Source organism: Miniopterus natalensis, chromosome 2, assembly GCF_054644295.1.
Source record: "Miniopterus natalensis isolate mMinNat1 chromosome 2, mMinNat1.hap1, whole genome shotgun sequence".
Classification (NCBI taxonomy): Eukaryota; Metazoa; Chordata; class Mammalia; order Chiroptera; family Miniopteridae; genus Miniopterus; species Miniopterus natalensis.
In genome coordinates, this window is record NC_142082.1 from 74,653,743 (window position 1) to 74,679,392 (window position 25,650).

At 36.4% G+C, this 25,650-nt stretch overlaps 1 protein-coding gene across 1 annotated transcript; it reads left to right on the top strand.

The window, feature by feature from the left end:
* The first annotated feature begins 569 nt into the window (after positions 1-569).
* Positions 570-24,622, top strand: ITM2B (integral membrane protein 2B). The gene is made up of 6 exons (XM_016205441.2): positions 570-701; positions 18,994-19,122; positions 20,265-20,471; positions 21,933-22,043; positions 22,502-22,652; positions 23,702-24,622. The coding sequence occupies exons 1-6, from the start codon at positions 585-587 to the stop codon at positions 23,785-23,787; spliced, it is 801 nt and encodes a 266-aa protein (XP_016060927.1). The 5' UTR covers positions 570-584; the 3' UTR covers positions 23,788-24,622.
* Positions 24,623-25,650: the final 1,028 nt, after the last annotated feature.

The following is a 25,650-nucleotide window of genomic DNA, read 5'->3' on the forward strand; positions in this document are numbered from 1 at the left end:
TGGTGCAGCCAGAGGTTAATAATTTGTACGCTGCGAACCCAGGAAAGTGCACCTGATTTTGCTACAAAACTGCAACAACTGAGTGTAGTAAACACGTTCGAAGGGAATTCAGAACTGGAAGAGCCGGGTCCGCACCCAGGAGCGCCCCTCCCTTGCTGCCGGATCACGCGTGGGGCCCGGGGGCCAGGGCAGGGCCAGGCTCGGCGCCGCGATCGGCCCCTGGGGTCCGCCCGCTTCCCGGCCCGCCCGAGCGCCCCCTCCCTCGACCCGGACCCGAGCCCCCCTCTGGCTCCGCCCCTCCCGCCCGCCCGGCTCCGGCTCGGGCCAGGCCTGGGCCGCGGTCCTGGCCCCCGCGCCGGCCCCGCCCCCGGGGCTGCGCGAGTTGTCCCCGCCCTCGCCCCGGAGCTGGAGGGCTGCGGGCGCGGTGCCGCAGTAGCTGCCTCAGCCGCCGCGGAGCCGCCCGGTCCCGCTCAGCCGCCCGTGAACCGCACCCGAGGCCCGGCCGAGGAGGCTGCCCCGGCAGCCAGGAGCCCGCCGCCCGCCCCTCCAGCCCGCCGCCCGCCGAGGGCACCCCAGGCCAAGCCATGGTGAAGGTGACGTTCAACTCGGCTCTGGCCCAGAAGGAGGCCAAGAAGGACGAACCCAAGAGCAGCGAGGAGGCGCTCATCATCCCCCCCGACGCCGTCGCGGTCGACTGCAAGGTCCGAGGCCGGGAGGTGGGGCTGCGCGGGGCTCGGCGGGGGCGCGCGGGGAGCCGAGCTCGCGCCTTTCCAGGGGCCGCTCCCCTTGTTTGTCCGGCCGCAGCTTCTTTGTAAGAAAGTGCGTGTGCAGGGAGCGGTGCGTGTGCAGGGAGCGGTGCCTGACGCGGGTTGGGGTCTCGGGAGGCCCGGAGAGGAAGGATTGAAGAACTGTGCCCAGGCCACGGTCGTTGGTGCGGTCGGGGGATGTTCGCGGAGCCGGGGCCGGGTTCGTTCGACCTGCAGACCGGCGGCGACGGGCAAACCCTCGAAAACAACAACAGAGTTCGGCACTTCCTCGCACTATAAATAATGTGCCTAAAATGGCTGACATCATTACCAGCCGAACCCTCTGTTGCTTCCTACTTTCGTTTCGAGGCTCAACACCACTTGGAGCAAAGTCCAGCTCCTGTGAGCCTCGTCGTTTTAAAAGCATTTTCTTCTTTGCCTCCTTTTCCCACGGCCCTTCGGTATTGTCAGGTGAACTTCAGGGTGGGGTCCGGAGAGGGGAGCAAGGAGCAGACGGGGGGCGGGGGGGAGCAAAGGGAAGGTGCGCAGAGTAGGTTCTGGCTGTTGATTTTATAACTAAAATATTGCAGGTAAAGATCAGTAATTACTATGTGGATGTTAGTGTAAAACCGACAATTGGCTTTTAAATTATATCTGCATCTTTATAGGACCCCTTAGGCTAAGTGAAACTAAATGCGGGAAACTTGTCCTACATCCCTTAGAAAATTTCCCTTATTTTACAAAATCCCTCGTTTTAACCCTAAGTAAAATCAGGAGTGAAACCATAATTGTACTAATTTTCGTTAGCACTTTTCAAGACTAATTACCATAGGATATACTTAGTTTTAACTTTGAAAAACTCAGTTATTTGTGTGCAGATATGAGTAATAAGCACTATTTTTATATAGTCTAATGAAAATTACTACTGAAAAATAGGCCACTAATATTACTGTAAACATGTTTGAGAATTTAATGTGAATTGGATGTAAAAATGTTTAGCCTGTACTTGGTTTTGGAAGTGTTCTGGTTAAAAACACAAAGGTCAGGGGTTGATTTTAAATGTCTGCCTTGCCTTGAAATAGGAACAGTGAACTGATTTTGTAAAAGGATTGAGAGTTTGCATATTGGTATTGTTTTTCTGAATCCATTGCAAACAGGCTTGGTCTTACAAGAAAATGTTTGGAATGCACATACCGTAATTCCAGTAGCAAATTATCATCTTAGCTCTATATTTATGTAACATTCCGTGTACCTGAAATAGATTGATAGTCAAGTGCCCAGTCACAACAGTCTCAAATACATATATAGATAGATAGGTTTTAATTCTATTGCATGTCTTTTAAAATCTTCTAAAGAAGTATGATCCCTCCTATTAAAAGGGGGGGGGGCAGCATCAGATGATGTCACTTCAGACAGCTTTGCTCTGTTCTGTAGTGGAGATTTGAAACTCCACATAAGTCAGAATTAATTTGTTGGGCAGCTATAAATCCAATTTTTGACATTTACTGTCATTTCTGAAAGGGTGACCCTGTAGATCCTCAGAATTTCTCACTGTTTCACCATAGTCAAATTTTGTGGTCATAGCAGCTGTAAAAAAGTAACCATTCATAGCTCTGTGCTTTGTTTTCCTTTTCTATCTTCTCAGATCCCCATATCCAAAGAAAAATACTGGAACTAAGTTGTGAGGGCCAGAGTCTTCCTTTGTGACCACAAAGCCGTTATGGATGAGTGGGCAGATACAAAATGACTAATTCTTTTTCTAGCTATAAGCTCAAAGGCTTCTTCAGCAAGTGACAAAATACTGCTCTACATTAAAAGTAGAATCCTTATAATCAGCCAGTCACTTAATGATAATTGGAAGGCTTACTTTATAACAGACATTTGTGAGAGAACTGTCTCTTCCTCTTAGAGCTTGGGCAGTGATTACATAATCGTCTCTGGCTCCCTGGGTGACTGTACTGTAACAGCCTAGTTTGACTGCCTGGATTCTGCACAGAATCACCCTTCTGAGGTATTTCCTTGCCTGGTTGGTTGAGAGAATCAAGTAAAGCTAGTTATGGGTCAGGACGCCTGAGCAAGAATCGGTAATACCTTTAACCCTCCTAGAACACAGTATCCTAAAAAACAGTGTTTCTCAAAATGTACTTATAAGGGTCACTTCCTCTCGTATCATCTGGGATTCTGGTTTTAAAATGCAGATTCTACCACATTCTCTCACTCCAGTCAGCTGTCTTAATGTAGTATGCATTCCAGTACTTTACTCTGCTCTTATCTTTTGCTGTTTCTTTAGCTCTTTTCTCACTTCAGGGTGAGAACCCCCTGGAAGCAGTTTTGTTGCCCCATTTTTTAATCTTGTCTTTTCAGTAGCTGTTAATTTCAGTAGCCATGTCTATTGATTATTTTATCTCAACCAGCTTGCTACTTTTTGTTCTTTTCCTACATTTCCCCCTTAACTATTTTCACCTTCCTCCACCTGTCCCAATTAGCACAAAACTCTTAGAGATACGAAAACAGCAGAATGTACTTCCTATGTTTTGTGTAACGGGTGAATTTGAAATTAAATGCACGTTTTATATTACAGGCAGAAATTCATTTATGTTCGTGTCTATAACTTTGAGCTTTGCAAAATCGTTTGTTATAGATGTGCGAATGTAAAAGAAAATACTTAATGTACTGAGTCAGAAGTCCCAGTTTTGTCATTACTTAACTGTTTGAACTTGGGCTTAAGTTTTTCATTTTCCTTATCTATAAGATGAGAGGGTAGGACCAATTGGTCTGTAAGGATTCTTCCAGTTTTAAAATTCTTTGAAGATGCTAGGACTCTATAATTATATTTGGCAGGAATTACGTTGTTTTCATTGTGAAAAATAACTACCTCCTCACCCTAACCACACTGTTCCCCTTCATCCTTCCTGTGTTTAGCATGTTATATTCCTTCCTCATATTAAGTAGCAGTAGGCCAAAGAGAAAGGAGATGGATAGAAGTATTATGTAACGAATCAAATATTCAGTTTGGATTACATCACTGTAGAACAGTAGTTGTCAACAGCTCATTTTGTTGTAATGCCGAATTATGAAACACCTTTCCCAATAACCAACGTCAAAAAATCTCAAGTTTGCTTCAGAGGTATTCCCAGACAGTGTCTTGCTGATAAATCATGTTGCCTCTTTTCTACCCTGGAGTTGTAGTCTTTCTTAAAAGTGAGATGTTCTTAAGAGTAAAGTGCTGTGTTTATGTAGGGGAGAAGATGGGGCAGGATGGAAGCTTGAGAAAAAGTGAAGAACTACTAACCCAGTAAGGTCTGAGTTACCCATCACAAAATGGCTATTTGGGCCCTAGTTTTTCACACTTCCAGACATTTTCTGTTTGCATTAAACTCAGCTGGAGGGTTTGGGGTTTGGTAATTTAGTTTTTTGGAGGTGGTCTTTGTTTTTCTGATTTTCCCCCCCCCCCCCCCCGCGTTGAGGGGCAGGGGTTGAGGCAGAGGAACAAAGGACATAAAATATATGATGATAGTTACTGAAATGTGTTGATCTTTAGAGAGGGAATTGGGAGTTTAGTTCTTTTTAACAAGTACATATCATTACCTAGTGTTTGTAAGCATCAGTCAGTAAAAACTTTGCAGTCATTACATCTTGGTTCTCCATTGAGGGTACTGATATCTGAAGTGAAGGTTTAGTATTGGAAGATAAATTAATTGCCCCGTGCATACCAAGGGACTTGGCAGGACATCCTGTGTACTCGTGCTCCACCCAACTCTGCTACTGTTGGCTGTAGTTGCAGAGAGTGGACCAGGTTGCATACTGTACAATTGGAGGACAAGTCACCTGCTTGGGATATTCCCAATGTCATCTTAAACACATTTTCTCCCGACTAGACAAGCAGGTATATTATCCTTTGCAAAATCATAAGCCTTTAAGACGTTGTGGAATTCATTTCTGCCATGTAAGAGAGGTTTAAGTGAGAAGTATTTTTAATCAGAAATATCTCTAGGAACACATAGTTAGAAATCTTTTTAAGTTGATTTAGAATTTTTTTTTTTAATTTTTTAAAAAATATATCTTTATTGATTTCAGAGAGAGGAAAGGAGAGAGAGAGACAGAAACATCAATGAGAAAGTCATTGATCAAGCCCACAACCGGGCATGTGCCCTGACCAGGAATCGAACCCTGATCGCCTGGATCCCAGGTCCACGCTCAACCGCTGAGCCACGCCTGGCCGGGCAGTTGATTTAGAATTTAACTTAAGAGGCTTTCATTATGTATTGCTGAAGTTTGACTTGCTTTCATTGTACATTGAAAATGTTTTAAGGAGCAATTGTGGGACATTTATATTTTTCTTAGTTCTAGCATGTCATAACTTAAACATCTGAAGTGTCTATTAGAAAGGCATTTGTTTTTTTAAAAGGAAATACTTTCTGAATTCACATAACTAAAGCTTCTTGTACTACTTTGTCTATCATTGTTAACAGTAAAGGAAGATCCAGAAACAATGTTTCTCTTCAAATACATTGATGAATTCATTCTCTTAAACTTTTTGGTAAACTTGACAACTATTTATTAGTGCTCAGATTGAAGAAGGTAAGGACTTTGTCTTCAAAGAAATTCTTCAGGCCACAACTGCTATCTGTTAAATAAAGGATTTGACAATTTTGAATTTCTGAATGAGGTTTTTGTCGATATGATGTAGAAAATAGTAACACTGGAGCTATAATTTTAAAAAGCTTATATTATGTGTAAAGAGTTATTTTCTTGGCTCTCTTACGTTCTTTGCACAAAGCTTAATGAGAATCATTTACAGGATAGACTGCTGAAAATTGGAAATTAAATTATAGATATGACCCTAAGAAAATCATTTAAAGATTATGTAATGATGATTCTCCCCTTTAATCAGTATTTGTGATATGTATTTTTTAATAGCTTTAAGGAAATCTACAATAAAATTGTACCTTCTAAGAGTTACCAATAATTGAATGAATAAACTTATTTTAAACAATTAAAGTTTTTTTATAATCTTAAATTGATAAGAGGTTGCCTGACCCCTGTGGCTCACTCAGTGGTTGAGCATCAACCCATGAACCAAGAGGTTACCTGTTCCATTCCCCGTCAGGGCACATGCCCCGGTTTCCCACTTGATCCCCAATAGGAGGTGTGCAGGAGGCAGCCAATCGATGTTTCTGTCTCATTGATGTTTCTATTTCTATCTCTTTATTCCTCTCCCTTCCTCTCTAGAAAATCAACTAAAAACATTTTAAAAAATTGATTAGATGTAAAAAGAACTTTGAGGAAGTATTTCTATAATTCTACCATTTGGGGGGAAATCAAGAATATTCTTAAGCAGAAGAATTTCAATCTTCAGGTACAGAAATGAGGAAATTACTCGTTTTTTATGATAGAGGGATATTCTAATTTTTCATTTATTGTTTTATATTTTAATGCTGATAATTTCCAGCAGTAATTTTATGACTTACAGCTAATGTAAATATGTCAGAAGAAAAATTAATGGAATAAAATGTGCACAATTTATAAATGCTAACATTTTGAAGTTAAATATCTTGGAAATTTGCAAAATTGACACTAAGTATGGTGTCGTATATTTAATACTTGGAGATTTTGAATATTTGCATAAGCCTTTTTTGGCATAGTTTTGATGGATTTTTGTATATTTGAATGTTTAACTTTTAATGCCAAAATTAGTTTAAAAAATTTAAGTGTATGTTTTGCAGAATGAGTTAAAAATAAAGATTAAATCTTGAATTTATTTTTCTTTAAATATGATTATAATGTTTAAAATTATTTAATATAAGAGCCAAAAAGATAACATCCAAAAGAAGACCCATCTTTGTGCTGGGAAAAATGATTTTAAGAGCTAGTTGATCTATCTAAGATCTGCATTTCTTAAAATTTATTTTGTTAGCCAACCTTTCTACTATTTCCATTCTGTTGTATATATTACTCCATCAGATTTTGTAGAAAAAAAATTCATTTTTTTCTTGCTTTCATTTTAATGCTAGGAAGAAAATTTCCCAGGCCCATTGGTTTTAGCTAGCTTAATGTTAGTCATATTAAGCAGAGAGGGCAAACTCAATGCCTCGTGGGCCCAAGTAGATGAATTAGTGAAGCTTGGCTTTTTGCATATTAAACAAGTTAGAACATTCTTCAGTTTTGTTTAAAAAGACAGACTCAGTGTTGCTCAACCCTCTAATTTTTAAAGGTACACTAGAATCAGGGTTTTTATTTGAAATCTGATTGTTAAATATTAACTAATTCATGCAAGCATTTTAGGCAAAGACACTGAAAGCCTGTTTTACAGTGCTGATAAATTATCGCCCATGGGCCCAAGTATCGCCTGCTGCTGCTTGTTTTTATATGGCCCTTGAGCTAAGAATGATTTTTACATTTGTAAATGGTTGGGGAAGGAGGGAATCAAAAGAATATTTTTCCTTTTTGCCCCAGTCCCCTCAAGCAGTAGAGGGGCACAGTTCAGGAAAATTCTGTCTAGTTACTAAGAACTTAAGATTATATAATTCACAGTTTAAATCCTGCCTCTACCACTTACTGTGTGTGATACTTTGGGTAAGTTACTTCAACTCTGTCTCAGTTTCTCCATCAGCAAAATAGGGAATATGATCATCTGTAAAAAATTGATCACAATGCCTGTAACAGAGTAAGACTATGTTAGCTGCTATTACTGTTATTACTACTGTTACAATTATTACAACTACATCTCTTACAGGCTTTGGCATTCATGAAACAGTTTCATAATGTGAGACAAATGTAGTATCTATTCAGTTTTCCTTTTTACTTTGATTTGGCTTTAAAGATTTTTAAAAGTAGCCGACTTCAAGACAAAAATTAAGCAGAGCAGTTATTAATTTTTTGCTTTTATAGATTAATGCCTCAAACTTAAAGTCACTTTTAGATAGTGTTAGATCCTCCTGGCAAATAGATCCTCTTGGCAAATGATAATTCTGTAACTTGGATGTTAATTTGGCAAGTCAGAAACCCTCCCAAGCCCCGCTTTCCTCATTTGTAAACTACAGTGGTAGTACCAACCTTATATAGTGTTGTGAAACAACAGTGTGTAGAAATTCATCAAATGTTAGTGCTTCTGCACTATCCCCATCTATTAGAGTCTCACTTTATTCCCTTCATTCTTGTTTTGTATTACTCTCCTTCATGTCAATTATATAACAGTATTGTTGCCATTTCCACATAGGCCCCCACCAACAGGAGAGGATGCATTCCTACAACAGAAAAACCCTTTAGCACAACGATTTTCAACCAGTGTGCCATGAGAATTTTAAAAACATACAATACCTAACTATGTAGTCAGGTGCACTGACCCCTTTTTCCTTAGATTGTCAAATAAAAAAATGACAGCCAACACAACAATAGCCATCTGGTGTGTGTGTGTCAGATCGGCAAAAAATATAATACATTTTTGGCGTGCGCAGAATTTTAGTAATTAGTTTATGTGTTCCATGAGATGAAAAAGGTTGAAAATCGCTGCTTTAGCATTCAGTAAAGTAAAATTGTTTTACGTTTTTGCAGCACTGTTGACTAAATAGTTTAATAGAATGCAGTTGGATTCTCATATCAGCTTCTGCAGCCGCCTGTTGTAGTATCTCACATTTAGCTTTTAGAAAACTCCACTGTACACTAGTCTGAGAATAATGAAGATAACTGTCTTCGTTTCATTGTAAGGATACTTCTAACTGTTGGATCCCCTGAAAGGGTGTCCCTGGACCACATTTGGTGAACTTCTCTAAGCACTTGCTTATACTGCTGTTTCATGGTTTCTGTTTATTTCTATCTTTTTGTTTTTTGCAATTTTATGTATTATCTATTGGCCTCCTAAATGAAGTGAATATTTAGCTTTTTCTATTTATTTTTACATATTACACATAATCTATTCTCCTGGTATAGTTGTAGTAATTTCTGGTAAAACTGATATTCTTTGCTTTTATTGTAATTGACATAAACATTATTTACATCTGAGTAGTATAGAATGACTTTATACTACCTTTCTCATACAAAACCTTTTTATTATTTGATAATTGCTCCTTAGACTGAGAGGAGGATTGCTTCTTTTTCTGTGTATTTATTGCTAATTCATCTTTAGACTCTCTGACAGCATTATAATTGCTTTTCTGTATGTACAAACTTAACCAGATAGCTTATCACGTTTTCTGTTTTCCTGGTCATATTCCACTTGTTATTCTTCAGTCTCACCATCCAGACTGGTTGCACTCCAGCCATGTTGCTATGCAGATGTCCTGAGGGTAATTACCATCTTGGAATTGAATTACTTTTGCCTCCATCCCATGTTGGATCTGCAGTTTTATGAATCAGAGAAAAAGTGTCCGAGGTCAATATATATTTTTATTTTAAATATGTTTTTATTGATTTCAGAGAGAGAGGGAGGGAGGGAGAGATAGAAATGTCAATGAAACATCAATGATGAGAGAGAGTCCTTGATCGGCTGCCTCCTGCACGCCCCCCACTGGGGACTGAGCCCGCAGCCTTGCCCCGTCCTGACCGGGATGGAACCATGATCTCCTGGTTCGTGGGTCAATGCTCAACCACTGAGCCAGGCCGGCTGGGCTGAGATCAATATTTTTTAAACCTTGCATGTCTAAGAATATCCTCACAATTAATTTATCTGGGTATAAAATTCTAAGTGAGCAGTAATTTTCCCCCCAGCATTTTGATGATAATGCTCTGTTATCTCTTGGTCTGATGCCATTCTGATTCCTGGTTCTTTGTACATTGCCAGTTTTGTTTTATTTTTTTTCCTCTAGAAGCTTGAGATTTTTTCCTTGTGCTTTCAGCATTCAAGTTTTTATGGACATAGTTTGCTGTCATTCATTTTCATTCTCTGTCTTAAGGTTCATTTGTCTATCCTTTTTACTGTTACTCTGTCTAGCTTTCAAGAGGAAGTGACGATAAACATTTAACTGGAAATCAATGGGACTTTCAACTTTGCTATCTTGATAGCCTTTTAAAGATTTATTAGAATATTCCTTAAACATTAAAAATGGACTTAATGATAATAATAGATAATAATGGAAACCATCTGCATTATTAGCACTAGTGTAATGTCAGACAGGGTGGCCTAGAGAAAGATAATAAGGCATCTTCTGGTCTCCCTCTTCAAAGTTCCAAAACTGTCTCCTTTATGAGTAATTTTATACAACTCACTACCAACTTCATGGTTTTGCTCTGTGGCTTTATTACTCTTTACTGAGGTTTCATTTTGTAATTATTGTCTTACTTTTTTCATTTACTTTGAAATGCTTATATGCTGGTGTTCCTGAATTATTTTTCATTATTGTTTTTGCTTCTGTGCATATGATTTTAATACTTTTAATTACTATGCTTTGTAATTTGATGAACAATAGATAAAAGTCTAACACACACCACTTATTACGTGTGTGGTTCAATTGAAGTAAACCAATTATGATGGCAGAATTCTGTGGAAACTCAAGCTATGTTTTTGTTGGATCTGAGTATTATCCAATTGTTACATTGTGTCACTTTACCTTTTACCAGAGTTAATTTGCCTGAGCTATTACTTAGACAGGTAGTTAACCTAATAGTTTCATGCTTTCCCTTCCCCAAGATGCACATGGAGTTGGATGATACTTAGGTCTTATTAGTTCTGTGATAGTACACAGATAATTTTACTTAACTTTTCTGGCTTTCATTATATTTATCTGTAAAATGATGTGTTGGACTAAATGACATTTCATGGTCTTTCCACACGGAATCTTTTATTTCTGAGAACAAAACTGATCATATATTCAGAGGCACCTACTGCATGGCCAGACACTAAACCAGGAATTTTTAAATTACTAAGTGCCCCAACATTCGAGAAGCACCTAGCGTAGCTGAGATAGACTAAACCAATTATGTAAACCAAATTAATCACAACCTACTTAAATGTCTGTATCTGCTTTCACAAGAAAACAACACCCCGGGATCCAAGAGCTAGGAGAGTGGTGGAGTAAGGGGACACGATCAAATGACTACTGAGTATTTATTGTACGTGCACTTGGTGCATGGCATAAGGTTGGAAGCACTTTTATTTCTTTTGTTAATCGTCACCCAGGGATATTTTTTTCTATTGATTTTTAGAGAGTGGAATGGAGGGAGGGAGGAGTGGGGGAGAGAAAGAGAAAGAGAAACATTAATGTGAGAGAGAGACATCAATCAGGGGTCAGGGATCCAACCTGGGACCCAGGTATGTGCCCTTGACCAGTAATCGAACCCACTGGGTGGGTACTCTAACCATTGAACCACACTGGCTAGGGCTCAAAGCACTTTTTACGTGTTCATTCTATAGAGACAAATATCCCTGATCTCAAGAACTGGAATTATTTTTCTAGTCATTTTGTGTTAACTTCCACATTTTTCTACTTGGACCGAAGATACAACTTTCCATATTTAAACTATTTTATGATTTTAGAAAAATATACTAGGAATTTTCTTATCAAAAATGTTCCATTTTAAATGGAATTATTCATATTTGAAGATGAATGTGTAACACTCTTGTTGAGTAACATTAAGATCCAAAATTTATACAAAAATGAGTCTAGAACTGGTTTGCTTTTTTCCCCCTCTAACTTCACACTTAATGTTATAACGAATTACAGAAATTATTATTCCTATCATACTTAAAATTTTCAGTAACAATTGATATTCTTATTAGGAACAATATGAACTCATGATTCAGTCAGTGGCAGAAGAAATCTATCTTGACCAATTTAGCTATTCCTGGTAAAGGCTGTAATTCACAATAAGTAACGTATGTAATACTGTTTTTATAAACCTGCCTGTAAGTGCTGGTCTAGGCTTTTCTTTTGACTATCTATGCCTTTCAGTCTCACCAATATGAATTTTATATGTAGAAAAAATAGAAGATTTTTAAGGTATCTACTCACATATTAATATTCTGCCCTGTCCCTAATGATACAAAAGTGATTACGTTATTATCTAGCACTAAACGCATTTGCAGCCTGGTTTTTTAACTTTTTATTTCTGACCTACTTTTTAACCTAGACTGGTGCTGGTTATTTAGAATGTCAATATCTGGTTCAGATGTTATAGATTTCTCACACTAGTTAGATTGTTACACGATGGCTTTAAATTTTAATTTCCTTTTGCTGCTTGTATATGTAAGATTTGTTAACAGTAAAGGACGTTTATGAGAAATCTGTTTTGTAGACATTGTAATTTTAGATTAATTTCTCACTTTTTAAACCTCCCGCTATTCCAAGTACAGAATAATGTAATAACACTTACTGTCCTTGTAATGACAATCACTTGAAAAACTGCCTCCTTTTGGTATCCCAGACACAACATTTCCCATATGGACTTGGTCCCCATAGATGAGACTGTAGCAATCTTGTTTGAAAAGTCAAATGAGAAAGCAAAATTTAAATACTGATTTAAATGTATAAGAAACTGCAAACAAATGTTTTCTGTGTTTATAGCTTTTTAATAAGTTGGAGCAATCTCTGACATAACTTTTGTGGCTCTAAGACTATAGGTAGGAAAGCATTTTGGAAATTTTTAAAGTAGGTTTTTAGATGATCACCAAGCTTTTTGTTTGTTTATTTAAAAATTCTTACTGAAATGGTGACTTAATTTTGCTGTCCAGTAATATGTCTTTTTGCAAGTGGCTTTTCAGTTTTCTGCTGTAGCTTGCTTTTTATTGGCTTCAACCTTAGCATATTCTTGTTTCAGCTTACCTTTCACAGCTAAATCCCCTGGTGAAGGAAATAATGATAGCTATCATTAAGCACTTCCTATTTACTATGTACCAAAATGATTTAAATGCTTCATCTATATTTTCTCATTTAATCCCTAAAACAACCCTATGAGATAATCCAAATTTATGATGGGTAATTGAGATGGAGAAGTTAAAATACCACTTGTCCAACTGTTTCCTGTCCTCTAAAATTTTGACATTTCTTGTTGGCTGACAGTCTTATTTTTCTGTTCTTTTTCTTACAGGTTTGTACCTTTTTTTAGCTTCTTTAGTATCATTTAATTGGGCCTTGGGGCAGGGGGGTGACTTGTCCTTGCTGCTCATAAATTGAGAAAGGAAAGTAATTTGAGTTTACTAGAGTATTGAATACTGAAATATTTGGCTTTTTTAGGTATACAGTTCCGATAATTTTGACCAAAGTTGTATCTTCTGTCCAAGTTGAAAAATGTGAGAGCTTTGAAAAAGTCTCATACAGAATATTTTTCTCACCCCCTCCCCCCAAAAAATTCCTTCATACCACTTTGTAGTCATTCCTGTCTCTCACCCTGTTCCTGTTTTCTGTTCCTATAGTTTACCTTTTCTAGAATGTCATATAGATGGTATTATAACCTAAATAGCCTCTGTCATTCTCATTGTTTTATCTTTTCTGGAAACTGGGAGTTGTTTGGAACAACTCTGTGATTCCTGTAGCCCTTGGACCAAGGTTTTCTTTGGGCTTACCCACTCCCTACTCCTCTCTGCCACCATTTTTTGTTTGCTGATGCCAACTGTTTGGGTTTGTTCTTTGTAAAAGAATGCTGCTTCTGTCATTTGAAAGATTAAGATGCCTTTATCAACCATATTAATCCAGTCTCTAAAACCCGGATCTCAAAATCCTTTATATGAGGAACTGGTTTAGACTGGTGGTTTATAAAATTAGGTTCTCAGAAGGGAGCATACCTAGTCATAGCTGAAAATGAAGATAAGGTTCAAAACCATGTGATCTAGAAAAGAACTTGGTATGTGTTGTTTTCAACTGGGGACAAAAATCATGAGAAAGGAGTTGAAAAGTCTAGACCATTAGTCAGAAGTCTGTTTTTAAAAATTAGAATCACCTAATTTTTTAAAATGTTGGCAACTAATTCTGTATTTTGGAAAACAGTATACAGGCCAAACAACACATCCATGGACAGTTGGCCAGTGCATCCCCATATTTATCGATATTACCAAATATGTTTTAAAATGTATGTTTCTAAATAACTAAATCTACTTCTGAAGTTTCAGTAGCTCATGTTACTCTGAGTTGAATAAATTGTATTGGTTCTTTCCTCTATTTCTGTCTCATTTTTATACCTGAAGTGTTCTTATGACCCCTCCTCCCTTCCTTCCTTTTAGTGTAACATAATTTTTAACCCTAACAGATATATTTCTCATTAGTATTCTGTTTTTTGGTTTTTTTAAATATATCTTTATTGATTTCAGAGAGAGGAAAGGAGAGGTAGAGAGAGAGATAGAAACATCAGTGGAGAGAGTCATTGATCGAGCCACAACCCGGGCATGTGCCGTGACCGGGAATCGAACCTCGATAGCCTGGATCCTAGGTCGACGCTCAAACGCTGAGCCACGCCGGGCCAGGCAGTATTCTGTTTCTTAAAGCATTGTTGCATTTGCTATAATAATGCAAAATAGTATATCTGAGAGCTTTGAAAAAATGTCTTCATCCTAAAAAGAAGGCTCAAATACAAGTGCCTGGGATGTAAACTGCTTTGTTAGTATGGGATCAGAATAAAAATTTTATGAAAACCCTTGCATTTTGTCTGCGTTAAGTTATAATTGAAGCACATTTCTGAAGCTTCTTAGGGAACTGATTGAGGTGACCTAATTCTTAACTAATTGAAGTACCAGAACAGAGTTTGTCCTTCATTTTGCTTAAGATATAATTAAGCAGTTTTATTATATGGTAAGATTTATTTGAACTAGAAATTAGTACAGTGCGAGAGTGAGACTGCTTTTGAAAGTCGTATCTTTCTATACCTGCTGTTGAGGAGTGATTATAGGCCAGCTTGTGCTTCAGTGTCTTCATTTATAAACTGGGGTAAAAGCTTGAGGTTTTAGAAAGATTAATGAAATGATAATTGTACAGCACCTGTGGGAGATCTTATACCTCATCAGCATAATTTAAGGTGTACCAGTTTCGCAGTACGTAGGGAGGACATGTTTCTGTAACTTGTTTTAAATTAGGCCAGGTAATGTTATATACCCTAGTGAAGAAACTCTTGTTCATGAGTAATTTTCCTTTTTCTTGTTGATTTTTGTTGGTATTCTTTAATTATGAAGTAATCTAAGCATACAAAAACAGAATCTGTAATACCATTTTATAGTTTTAAAGTCTTAGATATCATGTACTGTATATATTATGCAATTTGTCTTGTTTGTGTGTGTTTTTGTTTTGTTTGTGATTTAGTATTATGTTTCTGAGATTTATCTCAAAATCAATAGTGCTAGTTGATTGTATTTTAACTATTATTATATGAACCTATAATACTTTCTTCACTTGATGGACTTTTAGGTTATTTCCAGTTTTTTTCTTATTGACAGTTCTACAGTAATCATTCTTGGACTTATGTCTTTATGTACACGTACAAAAGTCTATCTAGGGTTATAGTCCAAGGAATGGAATTGCTGGCTTATAGGGTATATATCTTTAATTTTATTAAATGCTACCAAATTATTCTCCAAAGCAACTGCGCTTTTGTCAACTGTATAAAAGGTCCCAATTCTCATTGTTCCATACTTTCTTTCTCCAGCACTTGGTGGTGTTAGATGTTTATTGCCCAATGTGTAGGATTTCAGTTGATTTTTCCTTCATTCCCCATATTGAAATATAATTTACATGGAATAAAATTGATCCATATTATGTGTACAATTTAATTGAATTTGTGGTAATTATATAAAGTCATATATTCACCACTACAATCAAGATATGAAACATTTCCATCAGGCTAAAAGGTTTCCTCCTGCCTCTTCAGTCTTCCCTTCATCAGCCCTTGGCCATTGCAACCACTAAGTTGCATTTTGTCACTATAGTTTTACTTTTTCTGGAATTTCATAAAAATGGAGTCATGCAGTGAGTAGTCTTCTGCATTGGACTTTTTTCACTTGCATGGTTTTGATTCATTATGAATAAACCACAATTTATCCATTCATTAGTTAGTGGATATTTGTGTTGTTTCTAGTATGGGCCAATCTTAGTCAGTCTTGCTGAACTATTAATTAGTTTGAATAATTAGACTTTTTGGATTTTCTACAGTTATATCATTTACACCCAGCAATTTTGTGTTCTTTTTTCTAATTTTTATATCTGTTTGTGTTCTTGTCATTTGTGTACCAGGTAGGATCTCTAGTACAATGTTGAAAGGAAACGAATCAGTTTTAGTGGGCATCCCTCATATTTTTTACTTGAAAAAGGGTATGGTATAATTTTGAAGTTTCACCATTAAGTATGGGGCTTGATACACGTTTTTGATGATTAGCTTTATTTATATTAAAGAATTCACCTCTTCCTTGTTTACAAAGAGACTTTATTATGAATGGGAGTTCTGGTTTGACAAAATGCATTTTCTACATATTTTGAGATGGTTGTGGGGTTTTTCTTCTATAATTTTATATGTGGCTTCTTTCTTAAAGCTTACTCTTTCAGGTGTTAAAATTTAATCATTTTAAATACACTTAATAAATTGCTTAACTTAAAACTTTTCTATCTTGAATATACTTTAATTCCTCTCCATGACTCAGATTGTAATACGGCATGTCATTTATTTGTCATGCCTAATGTTAATTTTGGCTATAAATTGCTTAGGATGTGAGCCATGTCTTAATCAAGATGTGAGCCATGTTTTAATCACACTTGAATTTCCCAGAGGATCTAGCACTGTACATTGCAAATAGCAGGCCCTTAATAAATGTTGATCTGGGCTAAGTACTTAATTAGGGCTGCTGTTCTTTGCTAAATAGCCACTGTATGTCATGAATTCTTATGTTGCCACCCCCCAATATCATTCTCATGCAGGCTGCCGATGTAACTTATGGGTCATTAAAAAAATAACCAAGCTTTAAAAAAATCTAAATTTCTTTCACTCATCAAATATTCGTTGCGAACCAACTAAATGCCAAGTTTGGCTGCGAGCTGCCAGTATAGCCATGCATTGTTGAGGTGCTGAACAAATGGCCTGTCGATAAGTAAAGTATTTATAAATTAAGTCTTTGAGAAATTTAAATTTTTTTGTTTATTATCATAGTCTTAAATTTTTGTTTGTTTTGCTTTGCTTTGTTTTTTTAGCTTAAACAAAAACATTTATTTCTCACAGTCTAGAAGCTGGGAAGTCCCAGATCAAGGTGTAGGCAGACTGAGTTCTGGTGAGAGCCTGCTTCCTGGTTTGTAGATGGCTGTCTTCTATCCTCACATGGTGGAGAGCAGAGACCTAAAAAGTCATTTTTGAATGAACATGAGAATTCAAACTCCAGAGCATGGCATACAAAGTTGTTTTTTAAGAAATTTTCTTTTACTGATTTTAGAGAGAGGAAGGGGCGGGGAAGAGAAAGAAAGAAACATCAATGTGGGAGAGAAACATTGATCATTTGCCTTCCATATCTGCCCTGACTGGAGATTCAACCTGCAACATAGTATGTGCCCTGACCGGGAATCAAACCCAAAACCTTTTTGTGTATGGGACGATGCTCCATCCAACTGTGCCATACCAGCCAGGGCCAAAGTCGCTTTTTGACCTGCCCCAGTTACCTCTCCATTCTTATCTCTTGTACCCCTTCCCACCATATTGGGCACTCCGGCCATACATGTGGCCCTTGGAGAAATAAATACATTTTAGGTTGATGGTTTCATTGATTTTTTTCCCTTTAACTCTGTCATCTGTGTGGGTAATGAATATATTTGTCCTTTAGCATTCCATTCCAGTATTTTCTACCCTGGGAAGTCTTCCCCAAACAATATCATCCCTTCTTCTGTGCTCTCTGGTTTCTCCTATTAGAACCCATGTCGTACGTATGTTCTCTTTGCATATTTACTTTCCAGACTGATTTTTTATGATCTCTTCTTGACAGAGACTATATAACCAATGCCTAGAACATAGACATTCTTGAAATTATTGTTTGCTGCCCAGTTAAAAATGATACATCAAAAGACCTAGGGACTTGTCATTAATTTGATAGTTAGGGCTGCATATTCTTTTGCAAATGTCTGCCTATCGTCTTTGGCTATTCACTTTTGTGCTGCTAGAAAAGAGCCTACCAAACAGTGAGTGTTGTACGCACATTTGACTGTCTCAGCAGCTGGTACCAAATGTTTAGAAATAACTATTTCCACCCCTCCACTCTGCCTCCATCTTAAAATCAGTTATGCTAGGGACTAATTCTTATCTCCCTAGATATTTATGTCAGATCAGGTAAGGACTCAAGCAAACACTGTACTTTATCAATTCAGTTGTCATACTACCTTATGACTTCATAGAATTCTTATAACTTTTTATTCACAGGTAGAATATCTTACATGTCTTAATAAATTTTTCTAGTGTTAGTTTCATTACATACTACTCTCTTGTAGTGCACTCGTTGTATTATGTATGCAGTACATTGACAAGTATGCCTACTACAGTAACCTTTAACACTCACAGCTTAGTGGTTAGACAGTCATATACTTTGCAAAGTGTTCTCCCCAATTATTTTCAGTACCCATTATTGCAATGTTATTCACTATTATTTCTTGAACTTCTAATAATGTAATGCCAGCAGTTAATCTCCTTTGTCTACTGTTTGCATTTGAAACTGGTACAAATAAGAAATTAGCTCTTGCTGGGAAGTGACAGAAGAGGAACTGGGTTAGGAGGGCAAAGGGAGTATCTCAAGACTTGACCCCAGATGATGTTCTAATGTTAAATTATTTCCTTGAGTGAGTCAAAATAAAAATTCTAGCAATTGTATGATAGTTTTATGTCTTTGGACTTTGTAAGGGTTTTTTATTGAATCTTTCCTAGAAAGATCTTATTTGAAGACTTCCTAGACACTTTTTCTACTGCAATAATGTTATACTCTGAAGTCATAATATACAAGGCTCAGCACTGTAATATTGCATGACAAAGTTGTGTTGTAACCTTTTCTGAATTTTTAAATGTTAGAAGATGTATTAATCACCAAATGTTGTGCACAGAAAATAAAAATTATCCATATAAAGATATGGATAGCAGGTGGGGTGTTGAGAGTTAGGAGGCAGAACTCTCCCAAGGGACTGGATTCTTTGCTCCAGAGGCATTATGATGAGTCTTGGCACCACCACTTTGATCTTGATTGAGACCTGACTCCTCAGTGTCTTAGTATCTTTGTATATAAAACAATAATCCTTAAGGTTTCTTTCAGTCCTCACCTTCCTATGATTCTGACCGGAGATGTGATATTGACCATCAGTCTGTTTTCATATTTTAGGATCCAGATGAAGTAGTACCGGTTGGCCAGAGAAGAGCCTGGTGTTGGTGCATGTGCTTTGGACTAGCATTCATGCTTGCGGGTGTCATTCTAGGAGGAGCATACCTGTACAAATATTTTGCACTTCAAGTAAGTGGAAAAATACTAAGAACTTTTTTGCCTTGCCTTCACGTGTTAGAAGATTGGTCCTAACTTGCTCTAAGCCTGCACTTCAGTCTGTGGCCTTTAGCCAGAGTGGTGGTCCTATTTTAAAGCTGTGTTTAAAAGTCTCCTGAACCTGTTTGCCCAGCCTTTTAGACAGGCAGCATTTTAGACAGAGAAATATACTGGAGTACTTCTCTCTGCCCCTTTCTCAGTAACTAGTTTCTCTAGAGACTTGTATGACTCCAGCAGTAACTTAAGATGGAACTTGTGTAAAACTTAAGTGTTTAGTGATAATCCTAGTGGATTAAGACAGATTTTTCTTCTGATTATAATTATGACTATCTCAAATATTTTAATATTTAAGTAACTAATTTTGAACTAGTCTGCCAGAGGATGTATAAATTTCATGCTCATTTTCTATATTTTTTGAGAGAATGGCATGTTACTGGACATTACTGAAATACTACTCATCTTTGTTTAATACAATTTTATAAGAAATATATTTAGTAAAGGAAAACTCATTTGCAGTTTTACTGTCCAAAGATACTTGTCATAATGTTTTGTTACATACTCCTAGTCTTTATTATATGTGCTTTTTATAATCTTTATAATGATTTGCTGTAATGATATTTTCCACTTAATTGTGATATATTTTAAGGAAAATCCAGACTCTGGGAATTTTAGAAATATTCCTCTGTTGGCTAATAAGAGAAAAATTATTGAATTGGTGAATCCTATTAAAAGTTTTAAGAGTATGTTCGTTCAGAAGAAACATTAATTTCCGAATATATTCTTTTATAAAAATAATGCCTACAACTAGAAATAGGCTTGTGTATTTCTTCAGATTTACTTGTCACCAGAGGGATAATTGCTTTACATTCTATTTTTGTGGACCACAAAAAGTAAAGGGAAAACCAGCTGCTTTTCTCCTTCTGAAGCTGCTTTTTACAATACTTCAAAACTTGATCTTAAAGAATGTGTTATCTCTATAATTAAACTGTCTGACTTGTCATCTAAAACTGAGAGTTTGCAAGCAAACTACTATTTAGGTGGCAGCTTAAGTAATGCTTACATTTAAAAACCTGTCTCTCACTGAATTGCTGAAATAGTGTTTAAATCCTCTATAGCCAGATGACGTGTACTACTGTGGATTAAAGTACATCAAAGATGATGTCATCTTAAATGAGCCTTCTGCAGATGCCCCAGCTGCTCGCTACCAGACAATTGAGGAAAATATTAAGATCTTTGAGGAAGAAGAAGTTGAATTCATCAGTGTGCCTGTCCCAGAGTTTGCAGATAGTGATCCTGCCAACATTGTTCATGACTTTAACAAGGTGAGCCAGTGTCCTAAACTGTCAAAAGAGTGCAAGTTCTTTAATTTATGCTTTTTGTAGTTTTAATTTCAGTATTTGCTAATTTATTCTATTTAGAGTTTACTTTTTACTTAAAAAATGAACTTGGGTTTCTTCTGTCCTATAAAATAAAGTGTCAGCATTTGATGGGCTTAATAATTATTTCTAAGTTCTCATTCTACATTTCCTCCCTAGCTATTGAAAATTGTTAATCACTGCAGAAAAGTAGAAGTGAAAATACAGTTAATTTCCCAAGTTCTCCACCTGGTTACAAAATTTTGTCATATTTTCTTCATCTTTTTTTCACATTTGACACTTGACCCCCAGATACTTAAAGCTGTTATTTCTTAAGAATGAGGACTTTGTCTGCATAACCATATAATTATCACATCTAAGAAAATGCACATTAGAGTGTAATTTAATATTTAGTTGACATTTAAATTCCCCTAATATTTTTTGTGCCAAGAATATTTTCTTCTTTCAAACCAGAATTCAGAGATTCAGCAGTTCTCATATTACCTGTAGATGTTAAATCAGTGTATGTTTGCCATTTTGAACATTCGGACATATTACTGAAGTTGGCGTTGCATTTTATCCGTGATAAAATACCTATAATGCATATTTATAAGCCAATTTGAAAAATTACTTTAAGGTGATAATTCTTATCCAAAGCAAATAGAAAATAATAAAAACTAACACTGATCTCTTAAAATCTAACTGTTTATATGGTTTTAGTTAACTCATTTTAATCCTCAAAACCATCCTCATGACAGTCTTTCTCAATCAGGGTTTCTCACCTGAACCACAAGAGCACAGACAATCATTTAATTAACTGTTACTCAGTTCTCTAAGGATGGTATTAACTAATACTATTCTAGATAGGCAGATGATCATTTTACATACAATGGATGGATGCCTTGGAGGGCATTAGCGTTTATACCTGAGGGAACTAACGAAATCTCTTATTCAGATCATAGGTTATTTGCAGTTAATTTTAATGGCTTATTATCAGTTATTACAGAAACAAACCCCTGATAAGAATTTTACATCCAGCCTGGCCTGGTAGCTCAGTTGGTTGGAGTGTCAGCTGGTACGTCAAAGGTGCGGGTTCAATCTCTGGTCAGGGCACATACAAGAATCAACCAATGAACGCATAAATAAGTAGAAGGACAATGTTTCTCTCTCTCCTTTCCTCTCTTTGTAAAATCAACAAATAGATAAATAAAAATTTTTTTAAAGAATTTTATTTCTTAGTAGCAATTATTTTTCTTCTCCCATTACTACTTCCATTCCTATCCCAGCAAAGTCTTGACTTGTTGAAGTACAAGTGCTTTATACATTCTAAAGCCAACCCATTCTAATGGTACAAGTTATTCTTAAAAGTCTAGTTGTTGCCTGAATTATAAATATTAATCTAACAAAAATGTATCTTTTTCTTCCCAGAAACTCACAGCCTATTTAGATCTTACCCTGGATAAGTGCTATGTGATTCCTCTGAACACTTCCATTGTTATGCCACCCAGAAACCTGCTGGAGTTGCTTATTAACATAAAGGTATAAAATTTTAAACTATTTCTTATTGGTGCTGCTATAGCATCTTGGAATTTCTTGTTGAGAAGCTAGCCCTATGGGAGTCCATTTTGCTAGAAATATAGCTGAGAGGAACTAGGACTCATGGTTTTGGTTTTTTGAGGGTTTTTTTTTTTCTTTTAATTTTGAAATTAAATATAATTTTAGGAGTTATATTTAAGTTTTCCTAAAGGTCCAGAGAATAAATAGGAGGCTTTCAAGAAATAAAATCTGTGTTACAGCTACTTAATCCTGATGCCATAAACAATATGTAAACAAATGGGCATGAATATTTTTCAGTAAAACTTTATAAAAACAGATGGTGGGCAAGTAGTTTGCAGCCTCTGTTCCAACTATAAACTCTTAAGAGTTTTGTTTATTTTCTTTGTCTGTTCAATGTAGGCCTTGAGATAGTCATGTAATACATTCTTTCCCAAATGTAGGCTGGAACCTATTTGCCTCAGTCATACCTGATTCATGAGCACATGGTTATCACTGATCGCATTGAAAACGTTGACCACTTGGGTTTCTTTATTTATCGACTGTGCCACAACAAAGAAACTTATAAACTGCAACGCAGAGAAACCATTAAAGGTAATACTTTTTAAAGTGCTGGCAGGAAAGTTTTTTGTTTCACTACATTGTGTTAAACTAGATTTAATATGTTAAAACTCTGTTCTATCACTATAAATATTTGGAGATTTCTGAAGCATCATCTTAACTCTAAATCCACTCTTCTCAGATAGAGAGAATAGGTTAATGTGAAATCTCATTGCCTTGAGGTGCTGATAGGTTACCTTCCATGTAGTTACCCAGTCCAGCTTTGTATCCTACCTCTTTGGTACAGCCACTCTGCACGGGTCCTTCTTATCCAGTGGGTCTCTAGAGGAGCTCTTCAGGTGAATGCCCAGGGATCTGGATTCTAAGCAAATTGTTTGTCTTTTGGATCTTGTTGAAGATCATCAGTCAGGTTAATTATAAAGGAATTTGGCTGAAGAATTAAGAGTATTGACCCAACTAACATAGCTTTGTCAAATCACTAAACCTTTGTTTCCTCACCTGAAAAATAAGGATGACAGTATCTCCGCATTTCTTTTCAAGATCATTATAAAAATAAAGTTAAAGCACATGGCAGAGCTGTGGGAAAGTAAGAAGTGACATTCAAATACACTGTGGTGTGATTTCTTCGGAACTTCAGCCCACAGTAAAAGTGCTTTCCTGGCTTTTGTTAGCGCTTTTAATAATACTGTTCTCTTACCTCAGGCTGATGACTCACCTGAAACCTGCTGCTTGATTTCTTACATTTTTAAATTATCTTAATGGTTCATAGTTTTTTAAAATGTCAGATTTATGTATATAATGAAATTCTGTCTTTTTAGTGTGAAGTTTCAACAAATCACCACTACAGTGAAGATGTATTTCTAAGTTAGACATATGGCATTGTTGTTACTAAGATCTGTCAAGACACTTAGTTCAGAAAAGAGAGGAAAATTACATTCTTTAATGTTAAAAAAATCAAATTATAGAGGTTAATGTAATATACAGTAAAATATTTTCATATGTCTAAATAATAACTATGAAGATTAATGTGAATATTCATTACTAAAGAACCAAAAATTTAACAACTTTTCCCTCCCAAACAGGTATTCAGAAACGTGAAGTCAGCAATTGTGCTACTATTCGGCATTTTGAAAACAAATTTGCTGTGGAAACCTTAATTTGTCCTTGAACAGTCAAGAAAAACATGGAGAAAAATTTAATATCACAGCATAACCATACCCTTTGTATTTTGTGCAGTGATTATTTTTTAAAACCTTCTTTCATGTAAGTAGCAAACAGGGCTTCACTATCTTTTCATCTCATTAATTCAATTAAAACCATTTCCTTCTAAAAATCTTCTCTTCTTTCCAAGTGTGGTGTCTTTTATCTTTGAATTAATAGTTACATAAAGTCATAAATAATAGTACACTTCACCATAGATCTTAGATACAGAGATTTTATGTTTTAATTATGCATTTTCAAGAGGAGTGGTTATCTAAAGAATAATCATATAAATTCATTCATAAAAATGGACCATCGTGACTTATTTCTAGTTGTTGGTTGCCCTGCTACTTAGTTGTTAGAGCGTTTAAGCACACAATTTAATTTTTCTCTAATTAAAACACGCAGTATTTTCAGTGTCATATTTAACTATTTAGAGTATAATTTCCACCTCGTTGTTTTAATATCCTAGGCAACTGCTGTAATAATATTTTAGAAATTGTTTGGAACTTAAGAAATAACTGTGTTACTAATTTGTATAACCCATATCTGTGCAATGGAACATAAATATCACAAAGTTGTTTGACTAAAGGCGTGTATGTTGTTTTTCCCATGTAATAAAACCAAAGAGTAATTTGGTTCTTCGTATCTTAAGATATACTCCATGTAAAAGAAGAAACTATTTTTTAAAAATCTAGTTCTCTATATACAGTGAGTAAAATCATTGATTTTTTTTTTTTAAATACGCTTTTTAAATAACTATATACTTCATGAATACTATTAAAGTAACATCTAAGACTCAACCTTGAAAGATTCTGTTTAATACATTTTAAAGTAATGCTTTTGTATTTAATGGAAGGGCTGTTACTAAACCTAAAGTTTCCAGGTAGCATAAAATACAGTGCTTTTCTGAGAATGTCTCCTCACAGCATTTTGAGTTATGGTGATATTTAAATCTCTAAGGTTTCTTCCTATGTGAAATTCAGAATCTACCACCATTTAAAATACCTAAGGATAATTTTGTTGTAAATTTCCAAGATGAAAAAAGTTATTTCTGATTTTAGGAAGTCAGGATTTTTAAAGCCTCAAAAACCCATAAAGGATTTGGCCTAGAAACCGTTTCTAATCCAAAAGGATGTTACTTGGTTCCTGGCCCTTGGTTTCACTTCAATAATGTAAGAGCTTTAGGCTAGCCAGTCAGATTTTCAGGGATTGAGAATTTATTTTAGAAGAGAGTATGTCCTGATAAAATGAAAATTGCTTTCCCCTACCTTTCAGGCTCTAAAATTTCATGGTATTTTAGGAGGCTATGATCATTTAGGAGCACGTTTATTCATTCTGAGCGTCCTTTATTTGCCTGGCACATGAAGTATTAAGCTTTGAAGATACGTCTGTGAAGAAGACAGCTCACGCACTAGTGAAAGGGACTGATGAATAACCAACTATTCACAATACACTTGTGATCAACACTATAACGGGGAAAACAGGTCCAGGAGTTTGGGGAGCATTTCAGAGGGTCAGTGAGATTTTTAGAATGTGAAGTGCATGGGATCAGGTCATGCATTTCATGCATGCCATGCTGAGGGCTTCATTCAGTAGATCATGGCCCACTGTTAAAGGTTTGTATTTCTGTTTCCCACTGATAATAGTAATGCTATATTAGGATAGATGAACTGCTATAACAATTGCAACATCTCACATGGCTTCATCACATTCCTGTGTGGCAGGCTCCAGCTTCCCAGGGATCCATACTTCTCCACTTTGTGACAGTGCCAGCTTTAAGTCTCCAAAGTTGCTATGGAAGGAGATGAGCTAGAGTGGTAGATCCTGC